The 19320-nt window shown below is 43.3% G+C and overlaps 1 protein-coding gene across 6 annotated transcripts in view; it reads left to right on the top strand.

Moving 5' to 3' along the window:
- The window catches only part of MEGF11 (multiple EGF like domains 11), a 442774-nt gene that overhangs the window by 223286 nt on the left and 200168 nt on the right, over positions 1-19320 (top strand). For 4 of the 6 annotated variants that reach the window (XM_075006969.1, XM_075006966.1, XM_075006968.1 and 1 more), the window contains exon 7: positions 18748-18822. The exons of the other annotated variants lie outside the window; for them this stretch is intronic. In XM_075006969.1, the coding sequence (XP_074863070.1) occupies positions 18748-18822 (75 nt within the window). The remainder of the gene's footprint in view (positions 1-18747; positions 18823-19320) is intronic. 6 annotated transcript variants of the gene reach the window in all.

The following is a 19320-nucleotide window of genomic DNA, read 5'->3' as shown; positions in this document are numbered from 1 at the left end:
TGACACCTCCTGCTTAAAACCCAAAAAGTCAGAAGGATCATGAGGCCCCGCTTTCACGCTCTGTATTCATACTGAAAATCAAGATCAAGCGAGCTTTTGCCCTTCTGCTCCACAGGTGGTTTCTGTCCTCTCTGAGCTCACCTTAGGACACCTGCATTATGGTTTGACAGGTGTGCTGCCCCAGTCAAACTCCCCACATGACACTGTCCCTGGAGCAGGTCATGCTCAGCATGCACAGGGCGCTTGGAGCCAGAAGCAAGAGTCTGTCAGGGCTCGCGCCCTCTTTCCCTGTCTGCCACCTCACCGGCAAGTGAAAAAATAACTGCTTCACACACATGCGCTGAATAAACAGCACTATAATGATGTTGTAAATTATTTACATAACAAATAATCTTTAGGTTAGGTAAATAAATGTCCATCTCTAATTGAGTAACATGGTTTGAAAGAGTCCCTTGATGATCTTTTCTTCTCGGAATGATTGCTCATGTCCGTTCCAGTAGGTGTGCACACTGCATGCACAATTGTTAGAAGGTTTTCCCTTAGCACTAAACCACTGAGTTGAGTGCAGTTAGCTGTGTATTGTTGGTTGGGGGACTTCCCCTGTTCTTTGTTCCCTGGATCAGGACATGCTGTCATTCCAGAACTTTGAGCGCTGTGGGAAGTGTCTGAAGCCTATTACACATAGTAACCTTCAGAACTTCTGCCTCAAGTGCCTAAGACAGGGTCATCAGGCAGATAAGTGCAAAATCTGCAGGGGCTTTAAGTCCAGAACAAAAAAAGAGATTGACTCTTATTTGAAGCTCCTCCTAATGGAGTCAGTGTTTCACCTGCAGCCAGTGTTGGAGCTAGCACCTGCAACCTTTGTGTGCAGTGCACCAACACTGCTGTGCAATCCCTCTGCACCAAGGAAGCACTCTGGTAAGGAGCACCAGCACAAAGGCCTGCTACCAGCATCCAGCACCATTCCAAATAACCAGTGTCACACAGGAAGACAAAAGCAGATGAATGTTTACTTACCGCAGCGTAAAACTTGAATGTGCAGGCTGAAGAGCTCACTGAGGACTTCAATCCAATGGTGGACATACTGGCTCCAGAGGGTCCCTCCTGGGTGGTCCTATGCCTCTGTAGAGACAAATGCCAGTACCACCCAGGTGCTGTCAGATGCTGACCTCTATTCCACCAGTGGCGAAAGGTGTGCAACCCTGGTGTTTCATCCCACCTCTTCACTCATCCCCAGCCTGGCATGTTGCTGGTGGACACTACCAGCCGCAAGGAGGGACAAGAGCAGTTGTGTGCCACTTCCAAGACCTGAGAGGCAAAAGAGTCTTGCTCAGCTGGCGGGGAGGGACTGTCCAGCTCCACTTCACCAACCATCCCGGGGTGCTCAGCTGTACGCCTACAACTTTCTGGCCTCCCTTGCTGAATTGCAGGTGCTCTTGCCAGCAGACTCCTGTTAGGAGTTTGCCTGTGCCCTACAGGAGGGCAAGGTGGTTGCCTGTATCTCTCTCAGAGCAGCCCCAGACTCTCCTGCATGGGCCATGGCCATGACAAGTGCCCTGGGCAGATGGCTCCAGGTGTTGGGATATCCAGCTAGGTCCTAGAGTGTCATATAGGACTCTCCCTTTTAACTGTGCTGGCTTGTTCACAGAACAGACTCACTTCCGAGCACGCTCTAGGGCAGCGCACAAGTTCTTGTGGATCCATGCCCATGCTCCACGGAGGAAGCCTTCAAGCCCCAACCTCTGCTGTGCTTCTACTCAGGAACCACTGGACAAGACTTTGGCAGAAAGCAGGACAGGAATAACAGGGGAGACAGCCTAGATCCTGCTCTGACCGGGGCCTTGGCTCATTCAAACAGCCCCCTTTTTAAAGCTGTGGAGAGGGTGGAGCACCTGTCCATCTCCCAGATCCTTCTCCATCCTTCGTGAGCCATCTCTCCCACTTCTACCAGGCCTGGGCGAAGATTAGCACAGATCCCTGGTCCTGAGCATAGTAGGGGTGGGATATTCTATCCAGTTCTGTTCCCTCCCCTTCTCCTAGCCTCCTTACCTTTCTCTTCAGGGACCCTTTTCATGAGCAGATACTTTTACAAGAGGTGCACTCATTCCTTGTGCTGGGGGCAAAAGGGAAGGAGCCTCAGGAGTTCAAGGGCTGGGGTTCTGCTCCTGATATTTCCTTATTCCCTATGGTATGGGTGGAAGTATTCCAGTGAGAAGGAACTTAATGGGCGGCGGGTTAGCTGGGACTTAGATACACCACCACAAAGGTACCGCTCAAGGGGGCTTCACAACCAACCTGATGGATACCACTTGAGGAAAACTTTCCAACCGTCATGCACATGGCATATGCACACACCTATTGGAAGGGACATAAAGAACACATCATGAAGTACAGCCTTTGCAAGCCATAGGTAACTGTTCTTTCCTGATTCCTCAGATGCAATTTCCTGGCCCTACTGAACTGTGGTATCCATAGTTAGCATTTGAGTTTGTATCTGTCCTACTTCTTCACAAGCAGCATAGTCTGCAAGGGTAATTTCTTTGTTGTAACCCCATCAGTGGTGGTGTTAGTAAATATAAAGGAGCCTCTGTAACTAGTTGATTATCATGAAGTAGTAGATTGCTTCATACCATTTTCATCTGTTTCAGATTTTGTTATCTTTGATTTTATTTGTTTTGCTCCACTCTATATTGCCTTCATCGACCTGACCAAGGCCTTCGACTTGGTCAGCAGGGATGGACTGTTCAGATTGCTCCACAAGATAGACTGTCCACCACAGTTACTCAAGATAATCCAGTCTTTCCATGAAGACATGAGAGGAACCATCCAATATGACGGCACATTATCGGATGTTTTCAGCATCGGGAGTGGCGTCAAACAAGGATGCGTGCTTGCTCTGACATTGTTCAGGATCTTCTTCGCACTCCTCCTGAAGCACGCCTTTGGATCTTCAACAGAGGGCATCTTTTTGCACACAAGATCTGATGGGAAGCTGTTTAATCTTGCAAGGCTGAAAGCTAAGTCTAAGGTGTGAGAAGTCCTCATCAGAGATGCTGTTCGCAGATGACGCTGCTTTACTGTCACACACAGAAGTCCAGCTTCAGAAACTGCTGGATCAGTTCTCCAAAGCATGCAAGGACTTTGGGCTTTCCATCAGCCTAAAGAAGACAAATGTACTTGGTCAGGATGTTGCTGAACCTCCATCAGTCAGCATTCACAACTATTCATTAGAGGTCGTCCACGAGTTTGTTTACCTGAGGTCCACCATCACTGACACCCTGTCATTGGAGACTGAGCTAAATAGGAGGATTGGAAAAGCAGCCACAACTCTGTGCAGACTCAGCAAGAGAGTGTGGAATAACATCAAGTTGTACACCCACACCAAAATGCAAGTCTACAGAGCCTGCATCCTCAGCACCCTCTTTTACGGCAACGAGTCTTGGACCCTGTATGCCTGCCAGGAAAAGAGGCTGAACGTCTTCCACTTGTGCTGCCTCAGGTGCATCCTTGGAATATCATGGAAGGACAGAGTGCCCAACACCACTGTCCTTGAGCAAGCTGGAATCCCAACCATGCACACCCTCCTCAGGCAGCGGCGGCTCCGCTGGCTTGGCCACGTCCACAGGATGAATGATGGAAGCATTCCAAAAGACATCCTGTATGGTGAGGTAGCCTCTGGCAAAAGACGTCCCGGATGCCCCCAATTGTGCTACAAAGATGTTTGCAAGAGGGACCTCAAGGAGGTAGACATTGAGCCGAATGGCTGGGAGGAGCTGGCAGACGCTCGCAGCAGATGGAGGCAGGAACTACACAAGGGCCTTCAGAAGGGTGAGATGAGGGTCAGACAGCTAACAGAGGAGAAGCGAGCCCACAGAAAGCACAGTAAGGACCTGCCAGACACCCACTACACATGCAACAGATGCAGCAAGGACTGTCACTCTCATGTGGGCCTTCACAGTCACAGTCGACGCTGCAAATGATGATCCCAAATGGAACTACGAAGGGCACGATCCATAGTCTACGCAGACTGAAGGATGCCTACTACTATTTGTTTTGCTGTAGCAGTGGTTATGGGCCAGGGCCCCATTGTGCTAAGAGCTGTATGGACCCAACAGAAAGATGATCTCTACCCCAATATGCTTACAGTCTAAATATGAGATGAGAGGCAACAGATGAATATAGACAAGCAGGGGGAACACAAGTTAACAATGAGTCAGACCTGGTCGGTGTGACAGGCAGCAATCTCTTACTGTGTGTAACACTTTTTATCTGTGACTGAGTGGTAGCTGGCTCCTGTTTTTGTTTTGATGAAGGGCTGCTGCCAAACTCTTTGGTCTGTATCAATTTACATTCTTTCCTGCCAGCTTATTTTATTTATCATAAAAATACTCCTCAGGATACTCAGTTTAGGAGATCTACTTGAGGAAGTTTAGTCCAAAATATAAAACGGAGGCTGTCTGGAGGGCTGTGCTGTTCCATATGGAACATTTCTGGTGATAAGTAAGATGGTGGTCCACCTCTTTTGTGAGTGCTCTTTTCTGACCCCATGGTCTGTCTGCAAGTTGCCCTTTAGCTTTTGCACAAACAGCACAGCTGTGCTCTGGGAGTGGGGGAGGGGGCAGTTGGGTCTGTGACTCCATTTGATGTTATAAATTCCTCAGAACTGATTAAATTAATTGTTGCTCATTGTCGCTGGTGTTCTGCTTTTGGATATTAGTTCTTGTAAGTAAAGGGTCAAATCATCATCTGTTCTAAAGCTGCTCCAGTGGAGCCTAGGACAATGTATATCAGCCGAAGATCTGGACATAAGTGCATACTACTTATTTAATATGTACTGATGAATAACTCTGGCCATTTTGGGTAGGTATCAATCACAGCGAGATCCTGGAAATGTCCCTTGAAATCCATGCATCTGACAAAGCAGGTCTTTGCCCACGAAAGCTTATGCTCCAAAATATCCGTTAAAGTGCCACAGGACTTCTTGTTGTTCTCGAAGATACAGACTAACACAGCTACCTCTTTGATACATGTGTTGCTATAGAAACCTCAGCTTCTTCCAAGGGTGGGTGTCTCATTTGGTGTATTATAAATAACAAGCAGTCCTGTGGCGCCTTAAAGACTAATACATTTATTTATTAGGTAAAGAACTCTTGTGGTTGAGAACCAAGTCCTCAGATTTGGAGTAGACAATTAGAATCCGGGGTTTATATAGCAGGGGAAATGGTGGAGGGGAAGGAAGGAGGGGAAAAAAAGGGTATGACTTGTTACTAGTAGGACCGGTAGAAGAAGCAGATTAAGGCTACTTAACTTACTTGGCTTCTTCTGCTGATCCTGTTAGTGACAGGTAACCCCCTTTTTTTCCCTCCTTCCTTTCCTTCCCCACCTCACTGCTGTATAAACCCTGGATTCTAATTGTCTGCTCCGAATCTGAGGAAGTGGATTGTATCCCTGAAAGCTCATCACCTGATAAATAAATGTGTTAGTCCTTAAGGTGCTACAAGGCTGCTTGATATTTCTGAAGCTACAGACTAACATGGCCATCCCTCTGGTGTATTATGGAATTGTTGAAGTGCTGAATGTTGGCCAGTGTTTCAAATTGGCTGTTGCTGTTTGGTCACCAAACGTAGGCCCCTTCCAAAGTGTTCTTTTGTAATCATTCACATTTTCCTAAGCTTGTTGTTACTTCCTCAGGGTGACTGTTTGAATGCCCGCATTAGGGACCCCCTGTGAGCAGCAAGCTCTTCCTGGTGACCACAGAATGAAGAACAAAAATTCTGGTGGTCAGGCCTCTGTCGTTCCACAGTAGCCTAATGTACAGGTGCATAGAGAGGCTCACACGTTTGCTGTCCTGTGTGTCATGTTCCTATATGAGCAATATTAAATCCCTCCAGTGGGTGTTCTGAATCTTACTCTGCATTCCTTTACTCTCAGTATGTGTATTCCCCTCCGAGACACTCACTATGGGAATGTTAAGTGACTGTGACATACCCCCTTACTCCTAGGTTATCATAATGAAGTTAATACAGGCTGTATAGTAATTAAATTCATATAATAAAGAAAAGATGGGTTAAACCAGATGGGACAGCACATGTAGAAGACTTGAAATTCAGACTAGATTTGAAATGTATAACCATTATCTTATAAGCTGTGTCTACGTGGCCCCTCCCTTTCGGAAGGGGCATGCAAATGTGGCTGATTGGAAATGCAAATGAGGTGCACATTTAAATATTTCACACCTCATTCGCATATTCTCACGTGATCTGGAAGAGCCATTTCTGGAAGCCAAAGCAGCCATGTGGATGGGGTTCGTTTGAAGGGAAACCCCCCTTTTGAAAGCACCCTTCTTCCTGAAATGAAATAGGAAGAAGGGTGCTTTCAAGAGGAGGGTTTCCTTTTGAAGGAACCCCATCCACATGTCTGCTTTGGCTTCTGGAAATGGCTCTTCTGGAAGCCTGATCATATGGAATATATAAATGAGGCACCAAGATATTTAAACCTGTGCCTCATTTGCATTTCTGATCAACTGTATTTCCATGCCCATTCCGAAAGGGAGGGGCTATGTAGCCGTAGCTATAATGGTTGAGAAATAATAGTTCAGTTCAGCCTTGGTTTTTCTTTTCTTCCCTGGGCAAATGCCCAACTTTTGCATCTCTGAGTTGGAAGGGGAAGTTACATTTGGCTCTAGTACAGATTCCACAGTCACTGAACTGCTTTCTTCATTTAGTTAACAGTCTTTCTGAGCAACACTAGGTTGCATTCATCTTTATTATACGGGGTGGGAGTCGCTGCATGATAGGCTGTGATCGTGAGTTCCGCATAAAATTGCAGTTTACAGATGCTTTTATCTTGCAAACCATTAGCACAATAGACTTGAAATTGGTATCGAGGTAGGTGTCTGTCATATCACTTACTACGAGTGAAGAGTGATGAAATTTAATGTACTGCCTGTGCTTTGGAGCCGTTGAGCTGTGATGTGACCCCCACATTTAAAAGTACAAAATGTCCATCACTGCCATTGAAACATAGTAGCAAAATTGTAAATGCACTGTGAGAAATAACTCAACACTTTCTGCAGCAGTGGGCAACTTTAAAATGCCTTACCACACTGACACTAAGTTTTAAGTGATTTTTTAAAAGTAATTTTTCCACACTCAATCAATGCATTGCAAAGATAAATGGGTCCTATTTAAAGCTGTCCACTGGAGAGAGGGTATCCAAAGATAATTCTGGATTCTTCAAATTTGAAAGATCATATGGACAGTGGAAAAAGCTTTTGAAAATCTGGCTCAGGACCATAGAGTACAGTGCAATTGTGAAGAGATAAAATGCTTCCTGCTGCATTTCTAGAGGGTGATAGAAAGGTTCAGTGTGAAGCTGAATGAACAATGATGGATCATTATTTGTTATGTGGCACAGGCCAGGACCCCATTGTGCTAGGTTCTGTACAAACACAGAACAAGAAGACAATCTCTGCCCCCAAAGAACTTGCAGTCTCTAACGCAAGAGAGAGCAAATGGATGCAGACAGGTAGGAGGAGCACGAAGAGACAGAGACAGCACCGGTCAGCGTGACAGGTTTTGGTATCAGCACACCAGCAGGCTAAACCTTGTCCAGGTTTTTTTTGCAGGCGTCGCAGAGAAGGACCATTTGAGGGAAGATAATGAGATAGGTTTGCCGATGTTGAACGGAATCTCCTCCCAAGCAAGAGGAAGTATCAAAGGCAGCACCAAGGTGCAGTGGAGGCTTTATGGGTTGATGGAGGGAGTAGATGTCATGCCAGTGAATGAGAGATGGTGGTAGAGGTATAGTGGGGGCAGGCTACAAAGGATCTCGAAACTGAGGAGAAACAAGCGTATGTACGATGTGATAATGAAGGGGTGTGGCCCCTTGGAAGGATGCAAAGAGAGAGGAGATGTGGTCAAAGTGATGGACTAGTAAAATTATCTTTGCAGCAGCCTTCCATGTGGATGTGAGTGGGACAGGGTTGCATTTATCAAGCTCAGAGAGAAGGGTGTTGCGGTAATCTATCATGTACAATATATGATGACTACATAAGGAAGCCTGATATAATGTAAATTGATGTCTTCTGTACTCCTGTAAAGCATGAGATTTTTAAGTATATGTCCACATTCTCCAGGGCATGATAAGATCCTATGTTTAAAACAATAATATATGGGGGAAGTTTTGCCATTCTTGTAATGCAAACTTGAATCACTACAGCAATGGTTATTAGACTAATCACATTCTTGCACATACTATAATGGTTGCAGAAAAGTCTCCTCTCTCAGCATGGTAATTTATGCAAAGAGTGATTTTATTTGTGGTATTTTATGGTTGCCCATGTTTATTAATTATGCTGCTTAAATATTTAGTTCAGGCGTCTCTGTACATAACTGTTGTTAACATTTATGGGTTTCTGTTGCCTAAATTATCCTGAAGTTCACATCAATTATCCCTGTTTTATGACTAAGCACATAAAAATTCTAAGTTTAGAAGAGGGCAGTTATAAAAAAAGGTTGAGATGGGTCACAACTGTGGAGCTGCTATTGTTGCTCCATGTGCTATAAAGTTAATTGTCTTAAGTGTGGCTGATCCCATAATTAAAACATGGCTTAATATTACTTTTGTTCACACTTTTCCAAGTGATAATCTCCTTCTGCTGCTTCACATAGTAAAACACAGATTAGATACATGCACATATGCCTTGGTAATAAGGATACTGTTCTGAGAAGATATTAGCACTCCCTGCAAAAGTTGTATAGGGTTAATTTATGTTCTGATTTTATAGACGTTACCTACGTGATGGCAGCTGTGTCTATATATACTATGGGATGTAAGTGTATTTGTGTTCAGTGAAGCTATTGGTCTTTTTTTGCTTTTTTGGTCTCATGTTTTCCTATATGTTTCTGAAAGGAGCCAATGGCATATGCAAGAACTCTTCTCATAAGTCAAGATTTTGGGGTCAAGGTGTGGTTTTTCATTAAATGTTTTGACATGCAGAGGGAAGGCTCCAGCTCTTCCAAATGGGTTATGAATAGTGGATCAGAACTAGGAGATCCTCATCACCCACCTCAAGCTACTAAAGGTGCATTGACAATGGCTGGTCTACTGAAGGGTTTTACAGTTTCTGTTTCTGATGCAATAAATACCCTTGTTTATGATTTAGTGCATTTAGCATCTGTTGCCAGAGCCAAAAATCTTTTGTCTATATTACCAAGGTTCTGTTCTCTGTTTCTGCTTCATTATCAGCCTGGGCAGCTTTATTGGTTACAGCATCTAAATTAGAATCAAAACACCCCAGAAGTATTGTGAGTAACTTAAGCCAGGTCTCCACTATGTGGAAAAGTCAATTCAAGATATGCAATTCCAGCTATCAATTTTTCTGGCTAACCACAGCAGGAGGTCGATGGGGGAAATTTTCCAATTGATCTCCCTTACTCCTTGAGATGGTGAGGAGTACCAGGGTCGACAGTAGTGTCCCGATGGTTTGATTTAGCTCAAGGGTGGCCAACCAGTGGCTCTCAGGCTGCTTGCAGCAATGAAATGTGGCTCCTGCTTGGAGCCATATGCTGGGAGTGCTGTATACTACTCTGCGCATGGGCCACAGTGCGTGGTGGGAGAAGTGTGTGGTGGCGGTGGTGGCAGCTCCAGGGAGTCGCCCGGAATCGAGTTTGAATGGGAGACTGGGGATGTCTGCCCCTGGGGGAGGGAGAGGGCATTGAGTTAGAGTGGGGAGAGAGGGAGCTGGGAGTGCCTGGCTCTCAGGGAGTGGGAGGGCATTGAGCCATCTATCTATCTATCTAGATAAAAATAAATATATACTATGTGGCTCTGTGCCCTCTATCCACATGACTCTTTGCCCTCTATCTGTGGCTCTTCATCCCTAACCTGTTGGCCACCCTGATTTCGCCCATCTCCACTAGGCATGCTAAATCAAATCCCAGAAGACTGACCATGATTGAGTCAATCTTCCACTAAGTATAGACATAAACAATGATTTGATTGAGTCGAGCTACTACTCAATGTAAGTGGCTAACAGGAAGCAAGTTTTCTAAATGTAAATGTAACTTCAGGCTGGTCTACACTACAAAGTTAGGTAGGCTCAGCTACGTCATTCTAGAGGTCTTCCATCAAACCTAGTTGTCACGTGCGCATACTGTACAGCAACGCTACGGTCATGTATCCAAGGTAAATTGAGCTTAAGGGAGAAAATGGTGAACACTGGAGCACCAGGGAGGTTTTCTGTGTGTTGGCCCATATGGCACCATAAGAGTCTCTGTGAAAACATTTCGTAAGGCAGTTCTCCATCTTCCCTTGTTCTAACAATATTAGGCCTGCATGGAATCTTGCAGCTCTTTCACAAATGGCTCATTAGAGTCAATGGTATGTGGCTCATGAGTAAGGCCTGGCTGCTGTAAAGGTAGCAGGAGCAGGCTGGTCATTTGTCATTCTTTATGACTGTAATCATATTACAAAGGACAATGAAGTTTAAGTTAAAGAAATTAATGAGTGGCCGTGCAAATGGGAAGTACTGCACTTACTACTGTGTGCTGTGCAATGCTGCCTATTGATTTAGTGGGCGCTTTTCATTTCCCCCTCGCTTGCTAGTAAAAAACCCAGCACTGAGATTTATATGAGCAGTACTGGTTTTGAATACAAACTGGGCCTGCAAAACACAGTGTGAACCTGAATCTTATTATTGAAAAAAAGAACCAGCTAGGTTAATTCATAAAGTGCTTTACAAAATAGGATGAATGCCTTGTGTTCCACTGTGGGGTCCCTTGGCTTTTTTCCTCACACCTGACTGACTAATAATCTGCCTTTTGACTGTGTCTGCGTGCAGCCGCACATGGCTAAAATCACCGGCAAGGTACCTCTCTCCAGGCCTCTCCAAACTGGGTCACTCTTTTGCTATTGGTTAGCATTAAATTATTCCTTTTGAGGTAACAAGGACGCTTCACAGTGCTATCTATTGTCATATTCTGGCACTGAGATTTTATAACAGATTATGAGCAGTCTGTCGTTTTAGGCTGTTCAAGGAGATATGAAAAGTTAAACTCATATTGATCTCTCAAACTGAGAAATTTTAACAACAAAAAATCTTTTTTTCCTCTTGTAAATGCATGTTCCATCATCATTGTCCTTTAGAATTTTTTTGATTAAAATATCTCCATGATATGTAGTGCAAATAGAAAATAATAACTTTTGAGGTGAGTTGTAGCATTTATGATAAGAAAAAAAATTGTATGTGTCTTTATGAAGAATTTCCAATAGCTTCTGTTAACCTTATCATGGGACCAGTTACATAAGTCAGAAAACCAAGGCCTCCCAGCCTTCAGTAATGATTTGTGTGGATGCAAAGGTACTTTTAAGTTCTGATTTAGAATTTGGGCCAAAAGCAATTTAAGGCTGTGTCTACACTAGCAAGTTCTTGCAAAACGATTTTTAAAAGAAGAGGGCTCTTTCAAAAGATCCCGTGAAACATCTACACACAGAAAGTGTTCTTTAAAAAATAAATTGAAAGAACGTAGTGCTTCTTTTGAAATTGCTCTTTCTTTCCCGTTTCAGACGGGTGCCCCCTTTCAAAAGCTTCAAAAACGTGTGTACACGCTCCGCAGGTCCTTTTTTTCAAATGAGCAGTCCTCATGGGGCCTTATTTTTCGATCCCTGGCCTGTTCTTTCAAAAGAGTGGCGGCTGTGTGGATGCTGTCTATCAAAAGAGCAGATCACTCTTTTGATCCACTTTTTTGTTGGTAGGTGCACTCTTTTGAAAGAAGTTCTTTTGGAAGAGATCTTCCGGAAAGCCTTCTTTTGAAAGATCTCTGTAGTGTAGATGTAGCCACAATGAATGAATACAGTTGTCAGTCAGTTTCACCTTTTAATTATTCAGTAATTAATGTGTCCAAAGGTTACCTTAAAAGTCTGCTTCTCCTTTTAATCAGTAAATGAAAATCTAAATTGTTTCCAATACTGTTGTTATGATTTTAGAATGACGATTTTCACTTTGGCGTAAAACATACCCAAATACATAACCTCTGCATCCATTCATCAAAACACCAAGTTGTACACATAACTTCAGCGCATACTTAAGTCCCTTGTTAACTTACACAACTACTGATACTTCCTTAATGTGTTGTCATTTAGCCTCATATTCAGAAAAGCACTTAATCATATACTTAAGAGATGGACTTCAGAATATACTGCCATCCTTTCTTGAAAGGATATAAGGACATGGTCTAGCACTCACTGAAATCAAGGGGAAATTTGCATTGACTTTGGTGGGCTGTCAGTTGGGTCCATGATCAGTAAGTATATCTGACTGCACCTATGTAGCTGTGCATGGATTGATATTGTATTCAAAACTGTATTTATGTGTTTGGGTGTACTGTGTGCCCATGTGCATGTTGCAGATCTGCATCTATATGCAACTGTGTGTGTGTGTGTGTGTGTGTGTGTGTGTGTGTGTGTGTGTGTGTGTGTGTTATAAAATAGACTTTCTCTGTATAATGAATGATAACTTAAGGCTGTCTGACGATCATTAATGCCTTATGGAGACTTGAATCTTATGTGCGTACAATATAGTGAAATAAGCAATACTTTTGTTTTGCCAGTATTTAGCTTTGTTGCCTTTTATGTCTCTTCCTTTCACTGATTCTCTTATTTCTACTTATATATTTTGTTCAAAAGAGCTTTTTTTCTAAATCAGAAGCAGCTGGTGCCCTTCAAATTGCTCTATTTGCCCTTGTGAGGAGTGCCCCCTTCTTGTCTTTTCTGATAAAAAGGGGTTTTAAGGTCTAAAAATATCTTGATCTTTCCTTCCACCCACCAGAAATGAATTTGAATGGTTCTCCAAGTCTCATTGAAGGCTCTGTATACAATCTCTGCCTGGAGTTCCTCTCTTTCAACTCCACTATACCCCATCTTCACACTGGCTTCTATCCCTTGAATTCCACTGAAAAGGCTCTCACTGAAGTCTTCTAGTGAGCTGTTCCTAGCCAAAGCTCAGAACCTTTCCTCCCTCTTCATGCTCCTTGACCGGTCAACTGCCTTCAGCAGAGCTGCAGATGCTCTTCTTGGGGTCTGTGCTCCATGGGCTCTGTCCACTTCTGGTTCTCTGCCTACCTCTCTCGTCAGTCCTAGAGCATGTACTTCCTCATCCAACTTAGTGTGTGGGTTTTGCAGGATTGCCCTTGCCCCATTTATTCCCATCTATACGTTCTCTCTTGGTAATCTAATTCACGAACAAATTCAGGTATCACCTGTAGGTTTATGAATCAAAGATCTACCTGTCTACTCCAAATTTGCCTCCTTCTGTCCATGTTAAATTTTTTTCTAGTCTCTGACATCTCATGGATGGCAAGCCATCAACTCAAGCTCAACAGATGAAAAGAGAGCTTGTTACTGCCTCCCCACAAGTGTTCCCTGCTACCTCCTCTGGTATCTGCTGGAAAAAACACTGCCACCTTGCCTATTGTTCAGCCCCTTAACCTGTGTGTCATCTTTGATCTGGAGCTTGCTCTAGGTCCTGACCTTCAGGCTGTGTCTAAATCTTGTTGATTCTTTCTGCACAATGTCTAATGTATGGTCTTTCCTAACCATCCATGCAATTAAAACTCTCATAATTTAGCATCTTGATTAGTGCGACTTCCTTGTCTCTGGCCTTGACAAATACAACCTTGTCCTGTGCATGTCTACTCGGAACGATCTTTGCAGAGGCATTCTCCCAGCCTGTGACTTTGACGTTGTCATCCCTCCACTGTCTTTCCTACAAAATCACATCAAGCATAAATTATTACCCCATTGACAGCCTGTCCTTCCCCTACCTGTCATTGCTAATCCACTCCTGAAATGTTAGTTTCCCTCCTTTGATGGGACCATGATCTCAGCCTCCATCACCCACTTTACATGTACAATTAAGCCCCTTCATTCTTTCTTCCATGCTGCTGCCCATTGCACTCAAGAGGAGCTCCTTGCAAACATACACACAAATAATGCATAATCCTCCTTCAAAACTTCCTGAAAACTCTGCTTTTCCATGGTGCTGCCAACCACTTTGACAGTGTCTAAGTTGCTGGTGTGCTAGGACCACAGTCTGTCATACTGACCAACATTGTTTACATTGGGCATTACAATGAGAGACCACAAGTGGAGAGGAAATTAAAAAGAACATATATGAGCCAATTGACGTACTGAATACAAGTAAATATTTTAATATTATTTATGGAGAATTTAAATAATGAAATCTGCAGCTTCAGAACGTTACAAAAACTGATATATTCTGTTGTGAAAATGACTTATTAACACAGAGTGGGACGGTGACTGCTACCAGCCCTGAGAAAAAGGCAGCATGTAGGTGAGCTGCCCCAGAACATTGATGGTGGAAGGACTTAATCTGCTACAGGGTGGGAATGGCACCAGCTTCAAATTTGTTTCAGGTCGCTTCTCCTGCTGTGTCAACTCAGCAGCATAATTTCATATGAGACAAGATAGTATCTGGGAAAATAAAGCACTTTTCCTGGCTTAGGCAGCTGTGCATTATGGATACATATTTACTTTATCTGCATTGTATGTTTCACTAGCCAACCTCATGTTAGGAAGCTTACTGCTGTGTTTTATTCATCCATGTGGCGTGCACTTTGTGAACTCTAGAAATGCTGAGTTGACATGGTCCATAAATGTCAGGCTCTGAAACACTTTGTCTGTCTTGACATCAGAAGCCAAAGCCTTAAGTTTCTGTTCTGTTTTACTGGTCATGAAAAATAGGCTCTTTTCAGTCTATCTTGCCTATGTTAATTGATCTGTCTGAATACTTGTAGGGTTCTCATGGTAACCCACTCCTATGCCAGCCTGAAGCCCGAGAATAGTTTTTAAATGGTGTCATAACATTTGTCTCCCAGTTGCTTGGACGATAGAATGGGAGTTCTGAATGAGCAAGGATGACAGGATCAGGATCTGTTATCTCCTCTTGCAACAGCTCACATCATGTGGCTGAATCTTGTTTGAATCTTCTTTGTTTGTGAGCCAGTCCCTCTATTTTAGTTTCACCTCTGAGTAGGCAGCTTGCCAAAGGAAAAACTTAACAGCTTACTACATATTTGAAGTTTTCTTGCTGCATGCCTCAAGCTGGTTGGCAATACATAGTATTGCTTGGACTTCTCTAATCCAGAGCTCTCTGGTCTGGCAACATCCATAATCCAGCATGATTTTAGTTAGTAGATGACCACTTGGTTGTGACCAAGTTTCCCGTGGTCCCATAAAGTTTATTTTCAGACATCGAGCCTGGCTGTCAGTGTTCGGTGCTGTTATTTAGCTGTAATTTATCCCTAAATGTCTTCTAAGAACCCAGTATGCAGTGAAAGTGTTCGTAATGCTGCTAGACAATATGACCTCCTGTAGTCTGGCAAATTCTTTCATCTGGCATTGGTCAGGTCCTGAGGGTGCTGGATTAGAGAAGTTCAACCCATAGTACGTATAAAGCCTGCTTTTGAATATTGCATCCAGGGAAAGGTATGTGCCATTGTGTTTCTAACTTGTACATGCATTTACCATGGTTATGCAGGCAAGTGGACAACTGGATGCATTAATAGCCATTAGGGTATATTACAAAACCAGCAGGGGTATTTTGGGGTGCACATATGTTTAAGAATATCAGGCCTATAATACAATTTTCAAGTCAAGTAGGCTGGAATGAAATACACTAAACCAATTTGATGTTAGATTTAACAGCTTGTATTCCTAACAAGTGCAAGAAGGGAACTTGAAATCCAAGGGATGTAAGAACTAAGGTTTTAACCCCAAAGTTTAACCAGTGTTAGTCAGGGAAGACTAAAAAGCCACCTGTATTTGATCTGCAGAGAAGACTCATAATGCAGGGCATGGCATTGTCACAGGGACAACCAGGCTGAGCTGAGGAAGGCCTTTGCATTTTAAAAAGGCAGTTTTAAGGTCCATGGAGTCTTTAGGAACTTTGTCCTCAATATTCTGTACAAATTACGTATCTGGGACTCTGCCTAATAACAGAGCAGGGCTTCGATTACTGCCTCAGTATTAGATAAAGACATCTATATGGAGATACTTCCCATAAACATAGATTTATACAGTACCTGTCATACAAGTTTTGTAACAACTTCTTAGGTGACAGAAAGATGTTCCAGCTACAGATGTTATATCATGCTGGGAGAAATATCTGTCTCAAGAACAGAAACCACATTCCTAGCAACACCTGCAGTAGTGATATAGCTTAGTCAGAGCAAGAACAATATTCTAAAGATGAGTAGCAGCTCCCCTATTGAATAATCTCGAATGCACAGGATTGAAAAAAAAAAGTGGTGACCACTGAAATAATTTGCTGCAGCAGCAAGGTAGGTTGATCATCATAAGCATAGCAACAGTTGTTCACTGTGAAAGCAGGATGCCAGTGCAGTGATTCAGCCACATCTCCAAAAGGGCTGGGTCTTGAAGATGGAGGGTTGTAAGCCTACAGTAGAAATCCCTAGCAAAAAAGCCTGTGCACCTTTTGTAGTTTTAGCTGACTCTTCACCTCCCTCTTAGAAGTAGCCTGCACTTAAGGGAACGCTCCAAGAGTGCAGTGCTGAGACCAGGGTTCCCTCTAACTATTTCCATCTGTGAGTGTAATAAATTTTGTTATATGCACCAAGGCATGTGTGGATGTGTGCCACCAATAGAAACACAGGCTGCTGGCTGTGGGTGATACTGGGAGCTCTGCTAATCATCTGGGCAGGATCTGAATTTCTCCTGGGTGGCCGTCTGAGCATTCAGCTTACAAGGAGCACTGCCTGAAACTCTCCCATCTCTCACAGTATGACCTGAGACAGGATCTTTATATCCTCTCTGTCCTGCTTGAGTATCTGCATATATCAGGGCATGACCTACTCTGGACATGTGCTTGTATCACTCTTAAATGCACTTTTGCTTGCTCAGTTTTATGGTGTACTTATGCAGAGATGTGAAAATATAGTAGCCATGGCAGCCAGAGTTAGACATTTTCTTCTTTCAGGAATTTGATAATGAGCGCTGGATACATTCCTGTAGAATGTGGCATGCCCTGCATTCTCCAAGTAACAATGAGTTGTTGGTGCATTGTTATCTAAGGATATCTGCAACTGGTCTGATTCCTTTTCATGTTTCACTGATTGTTAAATTTCTGTGTCTCAGAAAGTTTAAAATTGTCAGCAAGGAAGACACAGTTCTTTGGTAAGGACAGTAGGCTGGACCTACCTTCATCAAAGGGTTGGTGCTTAGTACTAAGGGTCATACAGCTGCTGTTGGTGGCAATTCTGTATGTACTGGCAGCCCTGGGCCTTTGCCACTAGTGAAGAGGAAATCTATTGGATAGTAAATGCTTCAAAAAGAGAATGAAGAAAGGATTATCTTCCAGGGAAAAATAAAATGAGTATTTGTTTCCACCATGAAGTCATTGTGGCAGGTTGTTAGAGCAATTCATTGGGACTAAAGGTTCTGTTTCTGGTTTTGCCCCTATCTTGCTGGGTAATTCATGTCAACTATATGGCTCTGTTTCCTCCTCTGTCAGATGGGGATAATGATACTGACCTCTTCGGTAAAGCATTTTGAGAAATATGGATGAACAGAGTTAGGAATATTATAACTACAACATAAATATTGAATTATAACAATAAGAACATGCCACTTAGGTGCCACTTAAGCCCTTGATGTTGCTCTTAAGGAGAAGTTAAATGCTATCTTCAATTGGTGTTGACTGTGCACTGGATTGGGCTGCTTCTGGGACGCATACTTGAATTCATCTCTCCTTAGATTTTTAGACACTCTACAGCACAGAGGACTGGATTTTTCCAAAACAAAACAACAGCAACCAAAAAAAAAGAAAACCCTCTAACCTCTGTGATTATTTTTAAGCCTGTGAATTAAAAGCTCCATTTTGTTTTTCATTTGTTTGCAATCTGTTTCCAAATCACCTTATATATGATGTGCAGTCTCATTAATACCAATGTGGCATCATGTTGCCGTTAAAAATTGATATGGAGTGTAAACGAACACGCTCCTCGTGAAATTCCATGCTGGTCTTTCATCTTGCTGACTTTGGTGAGGTTGTACAGTATAAAATTAATGTGGAATCTGGTCCTTTTACTAGGGCTGTTTCTCAAAAATTCATCACACCTGTAGTTCAATAAAAAATTGGGTTTTTGGGTGCACAAAAATGTGGAAAATTTCTGCTTGCTTCAAAAATTTTTGGCCTTTTATCAAAAATTCAACATTTATAGCTCAAACCCCCCAAAAGTTTTTTTTTTTTTTTTGGCTAAAACGTTGAGATTTTCCATAGGAATTTTTGATAATTTTTTCCTACATTTTTATTGAAATTTCCATAGGGGAAATTTCTGGGTTTTTTCCCCCTCAGCCCTCTTTCTTTATAGCCATGAAGAATACATGAAATAGAAAGAAACCCCATCTGGGGCTAGTTTCACCAGGGCCCTTAGACAACCCAAGTTCGTCTGAAAAGGCAGCTTTGTTCTTGTTGTTATTATCCTGCTTTACTCTTGCAGAACCTAAAATGAAGCCTGTAAAAGGCAATTCTCCCATTGACATTGGTGGGCCATTTGGGTCCTCCCCTTGAATTCTCGGTGTGTGTGTGAACAATGACAGTGATAGAGTTCAGTTACAGATACACCCTTTCCCTTTTTTTACCATCTTCTGCTCTCCTGTGTCCACTCTTCTCCCCCTCCTCCCCTTCCTTCCCCCATTCACCGTCAGGAAGGGCCGCCTCTGGAGGTCTGGTTGAGCACAGCATCGCGCCAGCAGAGCCTAAAGGAAACCGCAGCTACAACAGTGAGTGGTTTCAAAATATCAAGTGTCTAATTTTGGGGGTGTTTGGAGGCGGGGGTGTTTTGATCCAAATTGTTCCTCTGCATGGTTTTTCTCCTACGTATGCCCTGTGTTCCTCTGGAGTCCAGTCCTGAGAGACACTGAGCCCCTGCAGTTGTGCTCCCAGACAATGGCAGTTGTATGCCATCAGCATGTTCCAGGATTTGGACCTTTGTTGTTTTTAAGTGGATTTTTTTACGCGCCTGTGTTGGGGGCAATAGATGGATGTGATATATGTTCCGTGTTTTTCCCCTCCATATCTTGAGCTGCGATCCTGTCAGACATCACAAGCTAAGCAGACTCAGCTGGGGTTGTTTGAGGAGCCTCCAAAGAGCCAGCGAGGCACAGCATGGAACGGGGTTGATGACTTAGTGCCTGACATTCTTTCCCAGCACTGGTGGTGTCGAGAGAGAAAACTGATGTCCCAATCCCTTGAGGTCTTTAGAGATCCTATGAGACTTT

Source organism: Carettochelys insculpta, chromosome 12 (assembly GCF_033958435.1).
Source record: "Carettochelys insculpta isolate YL-2023 chromosome 12, ASM3395843v1, whole genome shotgun sequence".
NCBI classification, from domain to species: Eukaryota; Metazoa; Chordata; order Testudines; family Carettochelyidae; genus Carettochelys; species Carettochelys insculpta.
The sequence above is the reverse complement of the archived record's forward strand: the minus strand, read 5'-3'. Positions and strand labels throughout refer to the sequence as shown.